Consider the following 24,027-nt stretch of genomic DNA (forward strand, 5'->3'; position numbering starts at 1 on the left):
CTGTCGCAAAGTTTTTAAATATAATGAATACAAACTTTTGAAATTAATAAAGATACAAATAGGATAACAGTTTTGTAATTTTTAACTAGACACTTTTTCTGTAATATAAGTAAATCAGTTTCTGAATGGATTCTTTTAATATCCTGCTTATGCTATAATTCTTGAGGATTTAACCAATCCTCAAGAATTATAGCAGTTTTTTAAAAGCATTCACAATTATAATATTAGCAGTATAGTATATTGCAGATAAAAGAGTTCTAAATCTTTTAAACTTCAAAATATCTACTACTATGTACTACATACAGTTTTATTCTTATATATACTTCATCGTTCTTATTATTTCCATATTTGCTAGGAACTTAACTAGGAATAATATATATAGAGGGATTGGTATTATTGTTTTGTGATAAAGTTTAAGATTAAAACTAAAATATTTTGTGTAATATAATTATAAATAATAATAAATGTCGTGGTAACCCTATACTCAACCGGGGCGGGCCGATAACAATATCGCTGAGTGCGCGCGTCAGGCGCGAGTAGCGCGCTGCTAGTGTCCGCTGCCTAATTTACTCTGTTGCTGACGCCTGCGAGCGCTGCCACCCTGGTACACAGAAACATAATGTGACGTGCTTTTACTACGTAATAATTATTATAATATTTATATTTTTTTACTCTATGGTTGTCATAGATTAAAAAAGCTTGGTTATAAAATAGGAATCTTGAAAAAAAAATTTTTTTTTAAACCTGACGCCTTTTATCTGTGGCTGCATGACATAGACATTATTTATCTGTATGCCAATAAAGTCAAATCAATAAATCCGAACTAAATCTGATTTTTTAATGTTTAGACGACACGATTGAACAGGAACAACAGACGAAATGATCATAGATTTTGTAATAAGACTAAAAAAAAACACACCGAACTATATTCATATCATATGTTAATTTTTTTAATGAACCACATTGAAAATTTGGGAATGACAGGTTTTTTTTATTGTTTTTTATTTATCCATATATTTTTTGTGTACTTGTCTACTAGCCTTCATAAACATTTAATCTATCGGTCACCTATTTATTGGATTGAATAAGTCGATATACGCACTGGAATACTGAAATTTATAACTGGCCGCTAATAAAGCGAACATCCTTTTTTTAAATAAAAAAAAAAGAAAAAGAGAATTACAGGCCATTTTGTGTTCCGCTTTTCTACATTAAATAATTATTTATTCAAACACTACATGTGTTATAGAATAGATTTGGAAAATTACTCTTATACACGGCTACTGTTTATATTAACTGTTGTATAAAGTATTATATTTCGCGAGTGGAGTTCGTTCTAAAACAAAAGACTGTCACCGTTTTCCCGCCATCCGGACATTTTCTTCTGCCTGGACCCGGTGCATGATTTGTTCTTTAACAGTGCTCTAGATTGGAGTGCAGGTGAGTGGGTACTTTTATTTTATGGGTATTTGTTGCCCTGTGTGGCTATACAAGTTGGTGGAAGGACGCCCTGTAGGTCCGCTTAAGTTCCCGCGTTGAATGACTATTTACACGCAGTGGCGTGTTATCGCAAGCAGGTTGATGAAGTATATCATCAACTCGCTTGCGATTACAGTTTACTCTGTCAAGGCACCAATGGAGAATGATAACATGAAGAATGAATATGATGATTATAGTAGTACTTATATATTATATTATATATATTTAATAAGGAGTTAAATTTATTTTGTTACCGCACTATGTCGTTTTTATTTGCTTGTTGTTTAGTATAATTTTAATTGTTTAACTATAAACTAAACGTGTACAAAACGCTGCTGTATTTACTAAGCAATTTTATTTTTGTAAGAATATTGTCAAGGTTGTTCTAAATATTAGTTCAATAAACATTATTATTAGTTATTTCCAGGGATACTAGAGGATACTTAGTTTCCAGGTTTCCAGGGGGAAATGCATAGAGATCAACCTGATAAAGTACATTGCTAGCAATAGGATCATTCCTAAATATCTCCTTCCTTGCAGTCTCCTTCCTTGCAATGACAGGATTTCCACTTATGCCTATTAGAACTGTATTCTACGGTATATTACGAGTACATGATTACTATACGATAGGTCAGATCAAACTAATTAAAAAAAAAAGACTAGTGCGAGCGAGCAGAAAGTGCTAAGCCGATTTACACAGTCCACATAATGTAAAGCGCTTGGCTACACGAAATATAATATCTGTTCATGCAGTTTCCCCATAAGGCCAGGGTTACTTGTATTCTACTGGCAGACCAGTTTTACAGCATTGTGTTTTGTACGACAAAAATACTAAAGTATGAACCATTTGATATTTTGTGATTAGGTACATTATAGAATAATGAATATGAATATTTATTTATTGCTTAAAATGTGGTACATATGTGGTTTTTAAGGTCTTTACAATTAGATTCACATGTTTTATCATTTCTGACATGCAACAGACAAAATACCTAAATGTAAATTTTGGTTATTATTGACTAGTAAGTATGTAATATTCACTAATCTATCAGTAATATAGTAAAAGTAACCTTTAGTAATATAGTAAAAATTACCTAATTCGGAAACAATTAATTGTAATAGTATTGTTGCTCTTACATAACTATACTAGTATAACTTTATATTGTAGTACATGGTATAGTGACTCTGAATAGCATATAATATTTAGTATTCTAGCCCAAAAACCCCAAAATAGTTTCGTCGTTCGAACCTCAAAAATTACGAATTTCCATATAAACTTTCATCCCCTATTTTATTGTACCCCCTTAAAGTCTACATTGCTATAAACTTCGAATGTCATATTTATTTATATTTAATTCAGTCTAAAAAATAAGTTTAAAATGACGATATTCCCGTACAACCTTTCAAGTACCCTTTCAACCCTTTTTTCGCATTAAAAAGTAGTCTATGTTCTTTCTCAGGGTCTAGTCTGTGTTGCAAGTTTCATTTAAATCGATTCAGTAGTTTTGGCGTGAAAGCAAGACTGACAGTTACTTTCGCATTTATAATATTAGGAGTTTACTATTTATGGTACAAATATATGTGATACAATATATCTTTATAATATAAGAAGAAACCATGTTTCCTATGCAGTAACAACGTATAAATGATATTTTTTGTCACAGTTGGGTATTTTTTTTAATAGATCTGGCAACCCTAGATTAGATGCGGGCACAGAGGTGAGGCATGAGAGTGGTGTGAGAGAGAGGACGTGTCGCGTAGCTGCGATCAAGCCGCAACTCGACCAGTTAAGTAGGTGTCACTCTAGGGATGGGATGGATGGTAGTGACGGTTAAGTTAACTATTACATAGATAAAATTTTTTATTTGTATTTTAGTACACACGTATAGGCTTACTTACTAATAATATAACAATCAGATTAATAACTGGCTGTTACACACGACTTTATCTACTTTTTAAAGATAAAATATATGCCTATATCCATGAACATATGAAATACATTATAATCCGTGTAGACGTTTAGTCGTGACTAACAGACAGACGGACACAATTTCACATTCACATTTGGAATAACAAAAGTTTATAAATACATTAGTAAAGACTACCATCAGTTAAGCCGTTTCTGAGTTTAGCGCGCACAAACAAACAGACAAAAATCTAACAATCATAGTTTTGGGTTTTATAATGTTTATTGATATTGATAAACAAAACGTTACAAACTCTTATCCAGTATTGCGTACTTACTACTGTTAGTATTTACTTTAATAGTACATAAGTTATCGACATTGCAAATATTACAACACTATATGGAAAGACGGTGGCCGTGTCGACTTGTAACGTAAGGCTCGACAAGTAAGCAGTGACGAGTCAAGCAATGGATCTAGTGTGGTTTTTACATATAATTTACTTATATAGTGAGGAAGGGGGGTTTAGTAATGAGGACTAATATACCTATTGCTGGTAATGTACCACGTTAGGTGGACCTCCACATGGTTTCCCCTGAAAACCATCGTTGTTTCGGGACGATGAATTACCTGACCTCATGCTCATTTTACCATCCTATATTGCTTATACCTTTAACGCAAGCGGGTGCACAATTCTATAATCATAATCACCAATTAAAAGAAACAGTGAATTGGAATGAAACAAGTGCAAAAATTGAGAGTTTGGGAATATTTCTTGAAGTATTAGTCGTATGGCCTCTGCAATAGGAACTCTACATTGTATGTTGTCATCTGTGATTTTCAATACGTATGTATTTCCACAACACATTAATCTTCTTAATGTTATGTTCTCCTGGTACATGAAGCAATGATTGAAATGCGAAAAACGTCCATAAAATATTTTTTAATAATTTTCTTATTAAAAAATTTCAAATGTAACCTGAATTAGTCTGTAGATATTTAGCGCAGTTACTTCATGCCAGGCTTTGAAAAATGTTATTTTTGGGTTTGTGTTTGGATGAGTGCTTCTGCTCCTGTTAAGCCAGCAAATACATATAGTCCGCTCTACTCTGGAAGTGAACTTTTTAGTACATTATCAGAAAAAATTGAAATTAGTATTGTAGTTTGACTATGTTTTGTAGTGTACTAGTTACTCGACCCGGCTTCGCACAGATGTACATATATATAATTATATATAAAAACCTTCCTTACTCTATCTATTAAAAATCGGTTGCGTTGTTTTAAAGATTTAAGCATACATAGGGATTAGGGACGGACCGACAGCTACAGTGTCTTTGTTTTATACTATGTAATGATAAGCACTAATTTCACCTGAACTCCAAAATGGCGGATTTCAATATGCGTACTACATTTTATTGAAATCCGTCCAGACTCTATGAGGCAGAGATGCTGTGTGCCTCTTTATGCTGTGTCTTAAAAATAATGTTTGTAGGAATAATCCGAATCCTCCGATCGATCCCCCGTCCAATTCAAATGGGGATCGATATTACGACGGTCTGAGCTGAGGTACGAACCCCTAGTGGTGCCCTCTGATTAAAGTCGTATCCGTCAGGCGAGAGTTGGCCTTCTGCCGCTCCATAAGTCCTTCCGCGGGTTGGTGTGCCAGCTGCACTCGCCCCCTATCGTCCGGTAAAGCTGTAAATGCCAGCTGTGGCCAACAGCATTAGAGTAGTCCGAAAAAAAAACTAAATCTTAAATATGTAATGCTGTGCAAAACACTTATTTAATAGAGCAACACGCAAGTTTCTTGCTCATTTTTCTTGTGATGAATTTGCTTTCCGAATAATCTGTGGAAACAATAATACGGTATATATAATTGTTAAAAAGTGCTTGTTATATGAACAGACTGTTGCTTAATATAAAATAATTTATTAACAAAATGTTAAATATTATGTATATTATCCCCTATTTCTTAAATACTTACTTATTCAGAAACTAACCCTACCTAACTTTAGTTTCCTTTTATCAAAGTAAACTATTTTAGACTATTTAGTTAGTGTTTAGAGAAACACTGAATACTTTGTCTTGGCTACTACTAACTTCTTATACCCTAGTAAATATTCTACATAGTGAAGCAATAACGACAAATAAATTAATTTCTTGAACCCCGGATTTAAAAAATACAGTATATAAAATTGATTACCAATTTTATTGTATTTTTGGATAAATTCATGGCATCGCTCATTGTGCATTTTAATGATTTTTGATGATTTTTAAATATAATTTGGTAGGTAGTAATTATTACAATATTGTCGTTTGTTTTTAAACAAATACAAGTCGCTAGTTAATCTAGACTTGTTCACGATAATCACACTATAAATTAAGAACAATATCTATGCAAATTTTGTAACTTACTGGCTTAATTTTTATCCTATTTTGTTTGTACAGTACAATACAATACAATAAACAACATAACTTACGTACGAGTAAAAGATCAAATAAAAGTTAATTTTCTTTAAAAATATAGGATCGTATTAAAACGAGTTTGTAAATGAAATCTTATTTATAGTTGGTGAGAATATAATATATAATGAGGTTTGTTTTGTCGCATGTTTTTTATAAAGGAAGAATGAATGATATGTGACAAATGTCGATTTATTAACAAATTAAACTCAAATCGTGGAACCACATAGCACAAAATATGTTCAGCAACTTCCTAGGATAACATAAAAATAAGAAAACAATGGTTTAGTTGCACTAAATTATTATTTACTAAAATAAACTTTAATGCAAAGGAATACATTTGTAATTTGTACATACGGTACTCACAAAATCAACGTCGTTGGTCCCGCTCACTCGTACCACAGCCGTAAATAAGTCTGGTCGCATCGCTTGCGAGCTTGTACAGATGCGCGTGCGCACGTTGCTTCGTTGTCTTCTGTATCGTATGCTCGCCTAGTAACATGCGCACATTTCGCGCAACAGCGTCGTCGCGTGCGCATCGTCATTCGTGTTCAATCGTGCTCATGAAGGAAAGAAATGTCTGAAGTTCAATAGCAAACATATATTGAATCTAAAAGATCAACGCAATGCAGTTGAGAATCCTGTAGCACCATTATTTTCAAAAGTATGTATATGCAACTTCAAATGTTATCAGACATTTTGTTGTAGGTTTCTTTAATCTACAGTGATTTTAAAAGTTCAATCGACTGTCAAAATATTACATCATTATCTAACGAAGTTATATAACGGTGTTGATGTGATTATCTATACATCTATATATATATAAATAGACATATAATAGCTATTTGTAATATTGAAATAACCATTTTTACTATATGCATATGAATATGCACCAAAATAACATTTTTTACAATTTTTGTCTCGTTGTTCCGGCTAATCTCTGAAAGGGCTGGACTGATTTTGACGGGACTTTTTTGGCAGGTAGCTGATGTAATAAGGAGTAACTTAGGCTACTTTCATTTTAGAAAAATATAGTTAAATTCCACGCGTACGAAGTCGCGAATACAGATAGGAATTTATACTAAAGTACTTGAAATTAAATGATATTGTGCCTACACTTATAACATTTCTTTCGACACTTGAGACTCTTCTATAGTTTACGTCTCCACTAACATAAATTTAAATTCAGTGTATAATCAGTCTACGTCACCAATCCGTGTCGACTGTACGTGTTATTATTAAGCCATATAGCACACTACAAATAAACTTAATAATGTCTAATAAATAGTACAATCATTTTACCGGTATACTCACTACCTACATACTACAATAAATAATATATTATGTAGTGCCACCTCATCACAACATATATAACGCTACAGTGATGAGGATAACCACCACGCTACAATACAAGTGTTAAAATCTCGCTAATGAAGTTTTAAAGCGAAATATATATATATATATACAGTGGTGGACGCATAATTAGAAACACTACCAACGGTTCTTAACATTATGTAAGATACTTCACCGCAATCATTTTTATTTTGAAATAAAACAATAAATAGGACAACAATATGTTCAACGATTCATCATTTATTAGAAAAACAATATAAATCCCACTACACTAGAGCAGTTTCAATTTTAAATTACGAACAAACATTTAAATCAGTTTTTAGGTACGAGCAATAGTGGTCAAGTAATTAGAAACAACAACAAAAAAGTATAAAAAACTATTTTTTTTAAGAATTAGTAGTTAGTATTGTTTTTTACGAAATAGCTACTACCCACAGCCTACCAATACTTACAATTAATATTTAGTGGCGTATTCCTTATTTTCAATAACAGCACTGCAACGACATGGCATTGATACAATCAATTTCATACATTTTTATAGGGGGATTGAATTCCATGCATCAACAAATGCTTCATGTAGTTCATTTTGACTGGTGTTACGTTAGTTTAAGACTTTCTTTTAAACAATATATCAAAGATTTTTTATCTGGTTTAAATCCTTACCATTTGCTGGCCAGTCTAAAACGGATATACGCTGCGCTAAGGAAACATTTGACGCTATTAGCCGTGTGTTTAGGATCATTCTCATGCTGAAAGATCTATGTTACAGGCAAATGATCGTCCGAGTAGAGAATCATTGTGTACTTTAACATATTTTTGTGTTGACATAGATTATTATATCTTCAATCTTCCGAACGAGTCCAACTCCATATTCGGAAAAACATCCTCAAACTTTAATATTACTGTCACCGTGCTTGACTATACTCCTTGTGTATTTATAATTAAAAGCATTGTTTACAGGTTCTTTCAAACAGTGTAGCTTCTACTAATCTTCGGTGTATCAGTCTTGACGAGATATTTCTCGGGTCATCAGGCAAAAAAACTTCATTTTTAATCTGGTTGGAGTCTTTAAATCGATCTTTTTAAGTAACACGGACGATTAGCATGGCTTCTCTGGGAGAGGATTTTTTTGGCTGATCCTCTCACATTCTCAAGAACATTTTCAATAGTATCATGATAGCCATGTGCTTTATAATAATCAATTGCATTAAAAACTTTCTTAATAGAACAATTTAAATGCTCAGCTATTCTTCTGTACGCCCATTTATGATCTACTTTTAAATTTAAATTTTTTTTGCATAGTTGACGCGTCACAACGTTTATTTTTGCCCATTTAGAACAAAATATAATTCAGATTCAATTTTAAATTGCCGCCAAAATAAACAAAAAAATAGAAAAAGGCAAGAAAGAAATGTTATTCTCCGATTCCAAACAAAGAACGATATATTGATGCTTTTTTAAAATGTTTCTAATTAGGTGTCCAAGCGGCAAGTAACAGAAAATAAACTTCTACATGTGTAAGACTGATTTTGTAATTGAAAGTAAAATATGTTTTATATTATATCTACTTAATGAGTTTTTAATGCGAGTGGCTATATTATTACATGATTATTAATTATTGAATATATATTTTTTTTCCGATAATTTGTACGTTTAAGTTATATTTTCTTTATTCTTAAGAAGTGTTTCTAATTATATGACCACCACTGTATATATAATTGTTATAAACATGACAAATATTTTCAATACAGAAAATGTACAACAAGTATTGTATATCTGAAATAGATCTCTGTTCTGGGGTCTAAAAAATATCATAATATTTATTTTCGGCTTTTTGAATTCGCAGTAAAAATACATATTTTTTTGTAATACATACTACAGTGATTTCTTATTTTTAGTACGTGGTAGGTGGGTGTATTATTATATATTTTAACTAGCTATTCGCCCCGGCTTACATGTACACCCGTGCGAAGCCGAGGGGAGTAGCTAAAGTTTATACTTATATATAATACATGTATGCATATATGTATTGTATAAACCTTCCTCTAGAATCACTCTATCTATTTAAATGAAAAACGCTTTTAAATCTGTTGTGTAGTTTTAAAAATTTAAACATACGTAGGGCTACAGACAGCGGCTGCGACTGTTTTATAGGTACTATGCAATAAGCAAGTAAATGTCAGATATGCCTCCACTTTAGTTACTTTTCTCTGTAATTAAAGAGATACGGACACTGTCGACTTGGCGAATACGTAATAATAGAACGACCGCAGTGGCGCATGGCGTTATCTAGAAGGACGGCGAAGTGCGAGCATTATCGCGGTGCCCCTGCGGCCGACGATCGGCCCGATTGTTTTGCGGGCAATTAGCGTTTGGGCCCGTCCCGCCGCACGTGCCGCTCGTCGCCAGCCCGCAGCCCGCAGCCCGCAGCCCGCCGCGTCCGTCCCACACAGACGGACCAAACGGCCCGAACGAAACAAACACCTTCAGTATACCGCGCGCGCCCTACGCGAGCGGTCGTAAAGCGTTTTTTGTTTCTATCGCGCCATTCTGGGACTATTTGAACTACGTACGGGATCTTTCTAGTTTCGATTTACCTGTCGCTGACCTCTTCATGCCTGGTACTTTTTGTTTTTGATCGTCCACAAAAATATTTTTTTCTACACCATCTTCTTTTGTTTTCAAACTTTTTTCAAGTTTGCATCTGACACCTGTTAGCGTCAAGCGCCGGAAATTTATTAGAATCCTTTGAAGCCTCTTTTAGTCAATTGCAATTTTAAATAATTCAGAGATTTTACACATCACACTCAATCTTCCTAATAAATCCTATGATTTATATATATGATATTTTATATTTGTACATATATATAAATTTCCAGTTGAAATAAATATTGTATAAAAATACAATATATTTAGGTAATCAGTCACCCGAAAAGTGATAATATAATCAGTAATAATACAACAAAACGACAATTCTCCATCCAGGTTGTAGATACACTCCCCGCCGCCGTCGTCGTCGCCGGGAAAAGTTTCCCTCGTAGAAAGTCCTTTAGGACGGTGCGAACTTCGCAGTCGAAAGTTCGCGTTCACAAAGTTGTACGCACGCGAGACTCCCAACTTTTCATTTTCGTAACTTTTCTTGAAAACAATCGCTGAACAATTCCTTCGACCGTAACGCTCAAAAGCGTTCCTAGTCAAAGACAAAAGAGTACCGGGTAAATAATGACAAAATGATTTATCTCAGTTTCGAGAACTAATTATAAAATTTTATAATGGAACGTGACAGTTTTTAAGAAAAAAATATCAGTGCAGTGTTGAAATACAAAATGGCTGCTGCAATGATAACTGATCGTGGACTTCGAAAGAAGTTAACACAGGAAGCTATACCAGAGAAGACGCCAAAAAAACCATCAAAACGAAAGTCAACGGCGAGCAGTTCTAAGAATGACAAGAAAAATGAACAAAATAATAATAAGAGACCTAAAATCCAGACTGGAGATCCAAAACTTGACTTATTTTCCACTTATCAGCCTTGGGTGATACAGACATATGGAGATTTGGCGAAAACAAAGACTATTACACTAAAGAAGTACGCCAGGATCTTGCGTACACTTCGCGGCGAAGAATGCAACAGTTCTGATAGTTCTAAATTCCGCTTCTGGGTAAAGGCTAAAGGATTTCATATTGGAAAGCCCCCTGGATACGAAGCGAAACCTGCTGATGGCATAGTCTGCAGATACAGCGTTATGGATGCAGATGGCTGTACAAAAAGCCCCGATGGTCAGGATATTTACACTGGATCGCAGGGCGACCCACCTTTGTACATACCAACTCCTCCTCTGAAGGTAAGATATTTAATATAAATAACTATTTTTAAAAGCTGTGAATTATTTTTAAATAATCAAAACTTGTTTCGATTAATTGCTGTTTTTATATTGCTCTTTTTTGTTTGTTTTGAAAACTGTTTATTTCAGAAGAATACCTAAAATCATCCAAAGCATAAGTTTACTACCAAAAAGTTTATTATGCGTCAAAGAATTATTCAATAGGAGAGGGGTTTATCAGGCTAAACTCTGCCATGACGGTTATGACTTTAATCTGAAAAATAATATAAACGGTGTCCTCAGATTAAAGTCGTATCCGCCAGGCGGAAGTTGGCATTCAGCCGCGTTATAAGTTCTTCCACGGGTTTGGATTGCCATTTGAAAACGCCCCCTATCGTCCGGTGAAGCTGTAAAGGCCAGCAGCGGTTAACAGCTGCTGGCCTTTACAGCTTCACCGGACATTAGACCGAAAAAAAATCAGTAGAGACAGATCTTTAAAACATGCAGAGATATATGTAGATACTTTACGGGACGGGTAGCACCTTAACAACCTGTTATAGCAAACTCGCTGATCTATTTTTTAATATATATGATTATAAAAATAAATTTGCATAGCAACGAAAATTATAATAAGTGGATTGCTTAGGTATTTACATTTTTTTATTTATTTACATATTTTTATTTGTACTTATTATTATTACCAATTATATAACAAAAAAAACAATGAAATAAATATACATAAACTGATACAAATGGAGACTTTATCGCTAAGCAATTTCTTATCTTCGAATGGTTATAGATAGAGAAAGTAAAAGTAAATATATTTATATATTTAGTTCCTATAGTTCAAACTAACTAAATAATTAAACCTATATTATGTTGCAGTTTAACAAAAGTCAATCTTTTATAGAAATATCTTTCAGTCAGTTCCTAAAATTACTGCATTTTTAAAAATAATTTGAAGAAGAAAAGAGAATTTCAATTAGAAGCAGATTCAATCAACAATAAACATGGCTTACTGACATTTTACGGATCTACACACATCATTATTGATGTACATACTTGTATATATATCCGGAAGGTAAACGGTTCATTAGGACTATTCTAATGACCATTATGTTTTCTATTTCATTGACATCTATTTTCAGTTATTTTGGTTTAAAAGTCAAATTCTAAGCCTAAACTGATTTTAATAAAACTACTATGACCAAACGGAAGTTATGTCGCATAAAATAAAAAAAAATATATATCAGACCTTAAATATTAAACATAAAAAAGGCAACGGAATTGTGAACCGAGTCCTATTTTTAGGAGTTCGTCTTCTTTTCGAATATATAATTTCAGAACAATAACTCAAATTAAAAAAATACAAATCATCTTGTAAAACTAATGGGCGATGTGATCTGGACGTTAGCCATAGGTGCTTAGTATGCATAGGGCCTGGGTTACGTTTTAAGCTTTAAATCTTCAAATGTTCTCGTAAACGTTTGGTATTGCTATTTCATTTTATTTTTTTATAATTATACATATAGTACTATCTCACCAGATAAACGTTGTCCTGTCATATAAATTTATACACTATTAAAAAATATTGGTTGTGATAGTAGAAGGTTGAAAATATAGGGTTCTATGTATATTTTAATGCCGAATTAAGTATATAACAATATTCTCAGAAATCCACTGAACACACAAAATTTTGTATATTTTAATGTTAGTAATATTATATAATGTTATATATTCTAAGAGAATCTACATAACAATTCACACACACACAAACTGATTTTATAATATTGCTAAAACCTAAAACTTTATAACGGAGGTGTATAGTTCTTTTAATGTTAATCTTTATATTTTGGTAACTAGCTGTTCCCGCGACTTTGTCCGTGTCGAATTTAATTTAATTTTTCTAAAATAAGTTACTCCTTATTACATTTTCTATCTGCCAATAAACGTCCCGTCAAAATCGGTCCAGCCATTTCAGAGATTAGCCGGAACAAACAGACCGGCAGACAGACAAAAATTGTAAATAATGTTATTTTGGTGTATGTATCATATTTATATTCATATGCATGTAGTAAAAACCGGTTATTTCAATATTACAAACAGACACTACAATTTTATTGATATGTATAGATTACAGAAAATTAACCTGAATGAGTAGCATAAAAACCAAACTGTTTAACTTTGTATTTACCAGTAAGATTGTCCCTTGAATTAAATCTAATAAAAATGTAAGGGACAAAACCTATTGAAAACTAAACATTACATACATACATATTTAACAAGAAAAGTAATATTATTAGCTGTAATATAACATAACAGAAGAGGATTGTTTGTATACTAGATGGCTTCACTGTTACCAATGTACCCTAGTTTATCAGGTTGACCTCCACGCGGTCCCTATGGGTCCCAATGGAAAACCGCAGACTTTAATTACTGAAAAAGCCACGATGAGCTAACTCGCTAACTGTAACTAACTCTCTTTCCAACGTCCTCTACTAGTGCAGCCCGTCAGCTTACGCCGTTAAGTAGGCGGTTAAGACATTCTCTATTCATCATTCATTAAAACATATACACATACATAATAATACTTTCAAGTACATAAATGTCTTATATTGGCTAGCCTTTATGAAAAGTTTTTATAAAGTCGAAGGATGGAATCTTTATAATAAATAGTAATCATCTACGCGTCACTAACTTAAACTCATCATGATGACCCATTTATTCTGCAGCTTTTGTGGCCAAAACAAATCAACGTCACTCATTCAAGAGAAACAGGTGATTTCGCTGACCAAAATACCAAGCAAACACGACTTTAATAGAGATTTCATTTTAGTCTAACAGAAAAAACGTAATTTACACACGCGTTCAATTTATCTATTAAATAGTATTGTCATCTCTCTCTTGCAAATACATTTTTCCTAGATAAGAAACTATCAGTTATATAATTATCAGCTTCCCAATTCATAAAATATATTTTGTATGCGCAAACAAGTTCAGGAAGTTACTAGAGTAGGGATCAAAGAACAGGTGATTGTTCCACCAGAGTACTAGGCTCCCATAAAGTCGAAAGACATTTCACTTGCTGGTCGGCCCGACGCGACGCAATGCACGCTCTCGTTCATTTTAAACGTGATTACTAGACTACCAACACTGGTTTAGTTTAGTGCCTTGTGTAGTTTTTAGTGCAATGCTGCTTTTTGACGTTCACTTTAAATCAAAGACGAGATCGCGTTTTTTACGATGTTCGAAGTTTCAAAGTTATACGAATGTCCTTACTAATATTATAAATGCGAAAGTAATTCTGTCTGTCGCGCTTTCACACCACACTACTGAAAAGATTTTAATTAAATTTAGTACACAGATAGTTTAGACCCTGTGAAAGGACATAGGCTACTTTCTATTGCATAAAAGGGTTGTAAGGGATTAAAAGGGGAGATGAAAGCTTTGGTATAATATATACTTTTTAGAGACTAACGTCATATTTATTATTCACTAACTGTTTATTGATATTGTAGAAAAACACGAAACTATGTCACTATATTCGTAACATATTAAATATATTTCTCAATTACTGCATTTTAATACAACATAAATTTTGTTAGGAAAATACCACAAAAGCGTATACGGAAGTATTTTTAATGCTAGAAGCTTGAAAATTATTTTTTAGGCTGTAGATTAATTCTAAACAAATATGACCATCAAAGGTAGTACAAATTTCACCCTAAGTAAAATAGGGGATGAAAGTTTGTATGGAAATTCGTCATTTTTGAAGCTAGAACGATGATTTTTTTTTTCTTTTGCTTTTTATAATAAAGCCTAAATAATTAAAAATGCTATCCAATATCACTATTCCACGGGCATGAAGTTTCTCGGAACTCGAAACTCACAAAGTAACCTATCAATTTAATCACCTGTTCCTGCGACTTCCTCAGCTTTTTAGATAAACGCTAGTCAATGTCTTTTTTCATAATGACGTCGTCTTGACGTCTTCATTAAGATCCGATTCGTCTTTTAGGTGTATAATGAAAAAAACAGACGGAAATACAAATTATGTGATTTATAATATACTAATATTATTAAAGGGTGGAGTAGGTTCTCCGGAATGGTAAACGCATAGGAGAGAATGCAGTTCATTTAACTGGCTGGACACAATTAATTGCAATTCCAGTTTTTAAAAAAATCGGTTATGGAAATGTATTACCTAATGGGGCTAAAGTAGTATGCAGGCCTACTTAAGAGATACTTCTTTTCTTTTATATTCTCGCTTTTAAATTGAGCGTTCCGTTCACCAATTATTTTGTCTGACCACAGATACTTAATGCTTCCATAGAGGTCCTCTAGAGATAAACACAGATATAACAAAAGGTCCCCCTGTTTTGAGCATTTCCCGAGCCGGGTGTTCGAATTTCGAACGTACCAGAGCGGGCCGTCCAGTGTTCCCACCTTAGGGGTTTTACCGCGATTTACTATTAATGGTGGATTGGACATCTCTTTAGTTGGCATAATTTTGATGGTTTAGAATTTCATTTGGCAAGTTTGAATATATGTAACACAAAAAAATACAATGAAAATTTTGCATGATTTGGCGTGAATTATTTTAACAACTGAATGAAATTCAACAACTCTACCAAGTGGAAAACTGAAAATATGTTTTTAAAAGCTTCGTGAAAACGTGTTTAATTTTGTAAAAGTTTACATGCGTTTTCAGATTTTCGCATTGTTTCTAGATGAAAGTGGTTCAGATTCATAAGCCTTTTGGTTTTATATATATGTACTGCTTTCTGTTAAATCTGTATTATTGAACTAAATATGACTGAATATTGTCCAATTTTACAATATTTACTTCCTCATTTAAAACGATCACGTATTTCATATAAAGTTTGTAATATATATTACGTAGTCATTAATGATTTATATTATACTTTTTTTTTGTTGTCGGATCTCCAACTAATGGGTTTTTATAAAGTTTGTTGGCAACACTGGGGCCGTCCGATGGCTCATTTATTATTAGCGGCCAGCCTGCGCCTCATGTTTATTAAAGAGGCGGCGATCCCGCGAGCCTGCTCTCACCTGAACTCACTGTGGGGCTGTGGCCGCGTATTATTAATATTTCGGCGACTATTCCAACTCGAATGTGTTTAAAGGAGATTTAACGCCTGACTAGCTATTTTGTGTCTGGCTTCAGAATAGTACAACAGGCGTAATGTATCTGATGTCAATTTTCCTAGCTTGCTAGGAGCAGGGGTGGATGGGCATCAGTAATGACTTCTAGTGGCTCTGTACCTGTCAATGTTCTTATTGATTCTTTGGGCTAACACACATTCGACACAATGGGATAACTGACCTTCCAGTGGTTTCCACAGCTTATAGCGTTATCGTAAGCAAGAGATCCTGTGCAAGATGCTATTTTAATCCTTTATGGATTAAAATAGCATCGTGCTAATAAAAAAAAATTTATGTTCCGGGAATACATTACGATTATGACATTTGAATGACATGAGGTAGACTTTATACAAAATTAAAAGTAGTTGGGTACCTCTATTTAGTTCTGCCGCTAAACGGTTTGATATGATTGCTGTGTGTGTTTATTGGATAGGCATAACATCTTACTCTTTCGAAATGCAATGGTATCGCGGACTGTTCATGTATATGTATATGCAAACGTTACAATTTACCATCAAGTAGGTCGCCGACTTGTTTACCATTCCAGTTCCACGAAAAAAAACAATTAAAATCCATATTAATCGCAATTTACTGTAATTTTTACGTCAGTGTTGTAGGCGATAAGTGTGCTGAAGCCGAACGTATAACCTACGCCAGTATGCCAGCATGCTCTGTAAAATTTTAAACAAACGCTAGCATTCAATTTATATTCGCCGAGTGCTCCCGGCGCATGGTTTTAGCAAAAACAAGAACAATGGCGTGGCCACGACGACCACACATAGGCTATCCGACATGTGGGCGATAACAGTCGATCGATGCAAAACATTCGTTTTCGACTCGAACGCAACCAAACGCTTCCCGCCTCGCGCGATACTCTTGTTGATTTATGCTGTCTTAGTCATTTGTATCGAATATATCGATGACTTCTCCGATTTACAAATTGATGATTGATGAAAAATAGAAAGAAATTCTTTCTATATTTCTTTTTATTATTATTATATCATTAATTTTTTTATCTGCTTTCTGCTTGTGTTAATACTTAATACTGAATATTAAGGGGCAGAAAGTTGTTTAAAATTTATCGATTTTTCTTGTACTCTTAATCTCTATCGCTAATCTATCTATACATATAAATAAAAGGGAAGTGTGAATATTGTAATAACCGTTTTTTACTACATTTTTTCTATATGAATATAAATACGGTACATACACCAAAATAACATTTTTTACAATGTTTGTCTGTCTGACTTACCTTTATTGCAGAAAGATTCTTCAATTCACTTTTGTTGTTAAATTCCACGCGGACGAAGTCGCGAGTACAGCTATTCAACAATATAAAGAAGACCGCATTGAATGTATAAAAAATGATATTGTCACTTGATTTTTTCATGTAATATGATAATCGATAGAATAGGGTGGTATGCGGTTTCGTTATTTGCTGGGAAATGATATTATGAAGATGAAGTCGTCAGTCAGGCGAAGGAGAATTAACCACGAAGGTTTCCAGATAGGATCTCGAATAGGTCGGCGGACATTGTAATTGCCCCTCCCCCCCTCTCCTAGTTTTAACAGTCCCCTTCTCCTCTCTGGGTTCTCGGTTGGGGACGATGACATGGTTGATTAAAATAAATGTTGTTCGTCCACGGCTTGCTACGGTGTGGCTTCATTTTTACCTGCGAACTGAATGAAATGCTTGTTAGTGGGCCACTCTGGACTTTTGGTTTAAATTCCTTGAATTTATGAGTCTCGTAATCCGTTTGTTAATTATATATCCTATTACATATACCTATGATAAAAAATAAAAATCATGTTGAATAAAAAAAATCTGAACAATAGAGTACAAGTCGTAGTAAGGGCCCAGTTTACTAGTAAGGACTAGTAACTTGGCCCCAAGTATTAACAGGTTCTCCCCTCAAAAACCTTATATTCTAAACAACATTAAAAAAATAATGCTGGCTGGTGATGATGAATAAAAAATACATATATAATAAAGAGATTGATCGTAATAGGGACTAGTTGGCCAGCAATTGTAATGTCAGTTCCGTATCAACGCGGTGCAACTTGAAATCCATGATGGCTGATTCATCAGTGCAGACGAGAGCACCAGTCTATAGTCACCTGTAAAAAAAATAGAAAGGAAAGAGAACAAAAAGCTGGCAAAGATCAGTAAACACACGATGACATGACAAAAATAAAAACACCTACCGACGGCGGATGCAGTCGTCGCCGCGGCAATTAAATTATTCCGCGTCATCACACCTAACAGCCGGGGGTGAGCTAAGCACACGCCACAAATCGCTTGCCGAGACGAATATTAATAAAATCGTATACTCGAGAACAGTAGGTACATATATTCTGCTTCACATAGAACTTTGCCTAGGCACATTTTTAAGTCGTCTGCGTAGATAAAGTACCTATTTAATCTCTACTATTTAGCCACCACAGCAGTTTGGGTCGTAATATGTGTGCTGGTTGAACAGTGATATAGACAAATATGAACCTATGCTGTCACTACATTTTCCCCACTTGAATTTAAAACTGAATCAGTATTTTGCAATCTCAAATGTATAATTTGAGATGAAATCATTTTCTAGTTTTCTAAAATACTTCACCAACTGTACCAAATTTTTAATTTAATTGTGAAATATTTATAACTAGCTAACTCCGTGATTTCGCCCGCGTGGAATTTAACATTATTTTTGTAAAATAAAAGTAGTCTAAGTTAGTCCTTATTACATCAGCTACCTACAAAAAAAGTCCCGTCAAAATCGGTCAAGCCACTTCAGAGATTAGCCGAAACAAACAGACAGACAGACAGACAAAAATTGTAAAAAATGTTATTTTGGTGTATGTACCGTATCTATATTTATATGCATGTAGTAAAAAACAATTATTTCAATATTACGAACAGACACTCCAATTTTATTTATATGTATAGATTATTAATTGTTTTAGAGGGCACTAAAGTATTGTATGTCAATAATAATAATATAAATACTTAAAAATGTACGATAAACTTAAAAATATACAGTAATTGAATAAATTAGTCCGAACACAGATGTCAGAATATTCGAACTAGGGCTTAACGGTAAATAAATGACACCGAATCGTCCAGCCAACTTATAATCCGAGGATCTGCAGCGGCTATTGTAAAAATTACGCCATAAATCGGCCCGGGCCGCTCCCGACGAACGGTCGACGCGGGGCCCGCGTCGTAAATTATGGCGAAATGGCGCGGGCGGGGAATGGCGCGGCGCGGTCGCGACATCACAAAGGCGCGGCGAAAAAATATAGATAAGTGTGTGGCCGACGCGGCGGGCGCGCCTCGCTCCTCGAGTGTCGCTCGGACGACCGACCGGTCCTGCAAGAGTGTCCCCCATGAACACTTGCAGGTGCCGGCCAGTCAGGGATGCCAACCGTACCAGATCCCTTGTATAGGCACGATATTTTTGATATTCGGTACGAGTACATACAATTTTGTAGTAGCCTACGGTTTATCGGTCAAAATACTAAAATGGAGTTACTAGGTTAGAGAGTCAAATTGAGTAAATATTGGATGGCATTTTTTACTTTTTTTAATCTTCAAAACTAATAAAAACTTTTTTTTGGTTCTCAACCCTATGGCCAGTGTTACTTTTAGTGTTGTAAAAAAGATTTCATTCTCGTGTATTTATTTATTCTTTTACACACAAAATTGTCTTGGGTATCGTATACTCGCACATGGCGGATAACATTTTCTACCAGTAAACAGTAAATGTTTATTACTGTTTATTCCATTGTATTACAATTAAAAAAAGAAAGATTTGTCATTATTTTTTATGAAATTGGAATTGCAAATAAGCAGACGGTGCGCCTGATTGTAAGTGGTAACTGCCGTCTGTGTACAAGACCACCACTATGACAGAGAGACATCTGATCCTATAACTTTATTTATTTATCTCACCGTTACACACACAGCCTTCAATGCGTCCCGCTTGATGCTGGAATTGGGTAACAAACACACGCTGACGACTTTTATCAAAGTTTTTGAGATTGGAACGCATAGACAAACAGATAAAAATAATAATAATAGTTGTTTCTGATTCTATTAGACTGATAAAGTTTTTTTGTTTTCGATTAACAAGAACAAACAGACCTTTTTTTATATTTAATTTCTTTTTTATGGATTCAGATCTAGCGGGGAACCAGTGGAGGATGATAGTATGAGAATGAAGTATGCTCTAACAGGGCTATCAGCCTAACGTGCCAAATCGCATATATATATATATATATATACATATAATAAAATCTTTTTTACCTATAGAAAACATAGCATACATAGCTACAATACTTAAATATACCCTTGCAAAGCCGGAGAGGTAGGGTAGTGATAGACTATGTTGATTATCTTACTTAATGGCTCCACTACAACCTTCCTATATACCTATGTACATATGTCACGAAGTACGGAACGGATACATCATAAAATGATGTGACCGAAAGCGTTATCGCATCATTAGTACTTTGGAGCCATTCGTGTAGAGCGTAGGGATGTGATACATAATCGATTGGCGAAATAAATTAATGTTATTGAAAATTAGAATCGATTTTAATATACCAATAATCGAGTATTTATTTGACACAAATTTTGTAGATAAAACAAGATGAAGTGATCTAAAGAAAAAATAGCCAAAAATTTGAGTTGTGGTAAAATCTATTTATTATGTTGCAGTTAAACATATAGATTTCAGTTTATATCATTATAATGCTTACAATAATCGGTTCTAGTAGGGCGTCCCCATAATGGGGTTTGGATCCGGAAAACGTACGCGTGATGATCGTGCGACAAAAACCCGCGCCGCATTCGCATTGCGGGCGTTCGCCTGGCGGCAGAGTACCGGGCTCGCAGCGACGCGCAAGAGATAAGTAATTCTCTGCCGCGTCGGTCGGGGGGCGGTGGGTGCGAAGAGGGGAGGGGAGTAAATGCCCGCGCGGCGGCGGCGGGTAATTGGTTCGCGCCGCCCGAGGCGAGCCCGTAGTATCGCGCTTTAGCGACGGCGCCCTCCGGTGTCGGGCGCGCACAGAAAATCAACGGAGTCGAATTACGCCTGCATATATTATTTTATTTTTTACTTTGTTGAGAACTTAAGATTATTGACATGGCCCCACCTCAATAATGTTAGTGTTTTTAATCAACTATATTACAGCAGTATATCCACATAAAAATACCTTACAATTTATTTCCACATATTATGTAAACACGTATTATAAAGGGCATGATAGTAAGCTATAGGCTCCGGTTTATTAGAATAGCGTTTAAGCCCTTTTAAATGTTTATACACTTGAAATAAAGCCTGTAATTTGAAAATCAAGTACCGAAAAAGATATAAATCATCCAGCTACGTAAATCTTTAAACATGCCTGCGTACAATAACTGAAAAAAAAAATGCAAAAGCGACATGTTTTGGCGTAATGTATACGTAATGTAGGCAAACAATAACGAGTCACGCACGTTGACGACTCCACGGCTCGTCGGCGGGCTGTTTGTCATGCTACCGCGGAGTTATAGCTATGTCATGCGGCCACCGGCGCGCCACTTTATACATCCGACGGCGCTACCGCCCGCCACGAACTCTGTATACGTCTACCTTTATTTATATTTTACACGTAAGTACGTGTATTGAGTGTTGTCGTCATGTTCCCAGGTAGAACTTCGTACCTCAACTTAGGTCTTGGGTTATGTTTTATTACCTTATACGACTTACCGCGTCGTAAGCACGTTGTTAGAATATTCGATGTCAACTAACTATATTTCATCAGAAATTGTTAATATATTGTTATTATTATCTGTAATATAAGGCCTACCTTAGTCCCATAATTGTATACTTATAAACATAGAAACAAAACAAACCGTGATAGAATTACAGAAACTAAACCTCCATAATTCCTCCATATTCTAATTATAAATGCAAAAATGAGTGTTTGTTTGTTACGCTTTCATGCACTAACAGTATTACCAATCAGCATGAAATTTGCCTTAGACCATATTTTCTGGGCTTTCAGCAATATGACCGCCTTGTTGTAAATATACATGTCGGTTAAATAGAAAAATGACATTTTTCAAAATTAGAAGCTAGAATTGCCTCTTTTTATATAAGTCAATTAAATTACCTCGCCGTTTTCATTGTTATCTAAATACTTTTAAAATGATGTAAGTATAATACTTCTGTATAAATTTAAAACTTTAAAGGACAAAATAATTTTAATAAATAAAAAAAAAATTAAATGCCTGGCTTGTAAAAAATGTACATTTTGAATACTGCCATTTTTCTAAAATCGACAAATCAGTACTAAAATAAGAAGCGGGACTGAGCCCGCTTCTTATTTTAGTAGATATTATAAGTTTTTGTTACTAGAAAGGTATATTCTTGTTTATGCTAATTGTATAAACTTGCGAGTTCTATTAAGGGTTGAAAGGGTGAGGATAAAATCAGATCACTTAGTCTATCGTGGCTAATACGCCAGAAATGACCACTATAGTTTCCATGGGGAACACAAAGACGCGGCTAATCATAAAAGTGGGGACAATAATTTCTATTAAACCACCGGAACAAAGCACCTGCATTTCATTCAGACTTTAGGGGTGGGTTGTTTGTTGTTGTTATTTCAGTCTTAACTATATATCCGCAATACCGTATGCTTTTTTTTAGATAAAAGATAACATAGCATATATCCGTTCTCGTAATACAAGACATCTCCACGCCAAATTTCATTAACATTCGTTCAGTCATTTGATTGCGAAAATATAACAAACAGAGAAAGACATATTTTCAAATTTATAATATTAGTATCGAATTATTGATGGTTATTACTCTTATATAGTCACCAAGAATAATATATAAGTACATGAATACTTTTTTACAGTAAAATTATCGACAACTCCAAACATATTTAAATGTTACTAATAAAATATATTACTTTGACAACGTATACAGATAGTTTACAGATAATTCCTAGTACTATACTGTTGCTTTGAATATAATTCCACCTTAAGATTTACTTACAAGGACTTGGAACTTGTGGATTTTAATGTAAATTAGAATGACCTCAAACCACCGGCAAAACATGGACGCTGAGGTACTTTACTCAGAAGTATGAACAATTAACAGTTCCCCTACTCCGTCATGCTCGTTATATTTTATTCGGGCGCCTGCTTTTTCGCTCATTACCCTTGCACGTGTCGTATAGGGCTGTCCGAATAGAGATCTAATCCAGCAAAGTTCAATATATGTTCTTTACCGTAGCGTCATAAAATGTATCTTGATTAGGTATCTTGATATCGTTTGAAAATACGTTTATTATAGTTGCAAGCTTTATTATAAAAAAAATCTTATCTGATATTATCTACTAATTGTTTTAGTAAAAACAATATTGCAGCTGCTCCACATACATCGCAATTCTACTTACGTCACACCACAAAATGACCTATAATAATAATAATACTTATAAACTGTCATATTTGTAGAGCACGGGACGTTTTGGCAACCCTGTCGTGTCGGGTTTATTTCAAGAGAGCCGCTTGAAACGGGCGGGCGCAGCGTGGCTTGGCGCGGCGCGCGGCGGGGCGCATAAAATACGGCGCGATGTCGTCGGCTATACGATGTGTCACGGATACGCGACCCGTAGTGATGTGCCGCAAACAATCGACATCGATTTTTTTATAAAATATAAACTTTTGAAAAACTTATATTTTCTCAGTTAGCTGCAATGTTTTTATAGGCAAAGAGTACGAGTATAGTCTTCTTATTATTATAAAAAGTTAAAAAAATGTACAACGAATCTCTGGTGTACTTAATATC

The 24,027-nt window shown here is 34.4% G+C and overlaps 1 protein-coding gene across 4 annotated transcripts in view; it reads left to right on the forward strand.

Annotated features, from left to right (window-relative positions):
- Positions 1-9,709: 9,709 nt before the first annotated feature.
- Positions 9,710-24,027, forward strand: part of LOC131849848 (nucleolar protein 4) — a 168,305-nt gene continuing 153,987 nt past the window's right edge. For all 4 annotated transcript variants that reach the window (XM_059199973.1, XM_059199975.1, XM_059199974.1 and 1 more), the window contains exons 1-2: positions 9,710-9,820; positions 10,444-11,044. In XM_059199973.1, the coding sequence (XP_059055956.1) occupies positions 10,526-11,044 (519 nt within the window). In that variant the 5' untranslated portion in view covers positions 9,710-9,820; positions 10,444-10,525. The remainder of the gene's footprint in view (positions 9,821-10,443; positions 11,045-24,027) is intronic.

Source organism: Achroia grisella, unplaced genomic scaffold, assembly GCF_030625045.1.
Source record: "Achroia grisella isolate CSIRO2021 unplaced genomic scaffold, CSIRO_AGI_Agris_v1 utg660, whole genome shotgun sequence".
Taxonomy (NCBI): Eukaryota; Metazoa; Arthropoda; class Insecta; order Lepidoptera; family Pyralidae; genus Achroia; species Achroia grisella.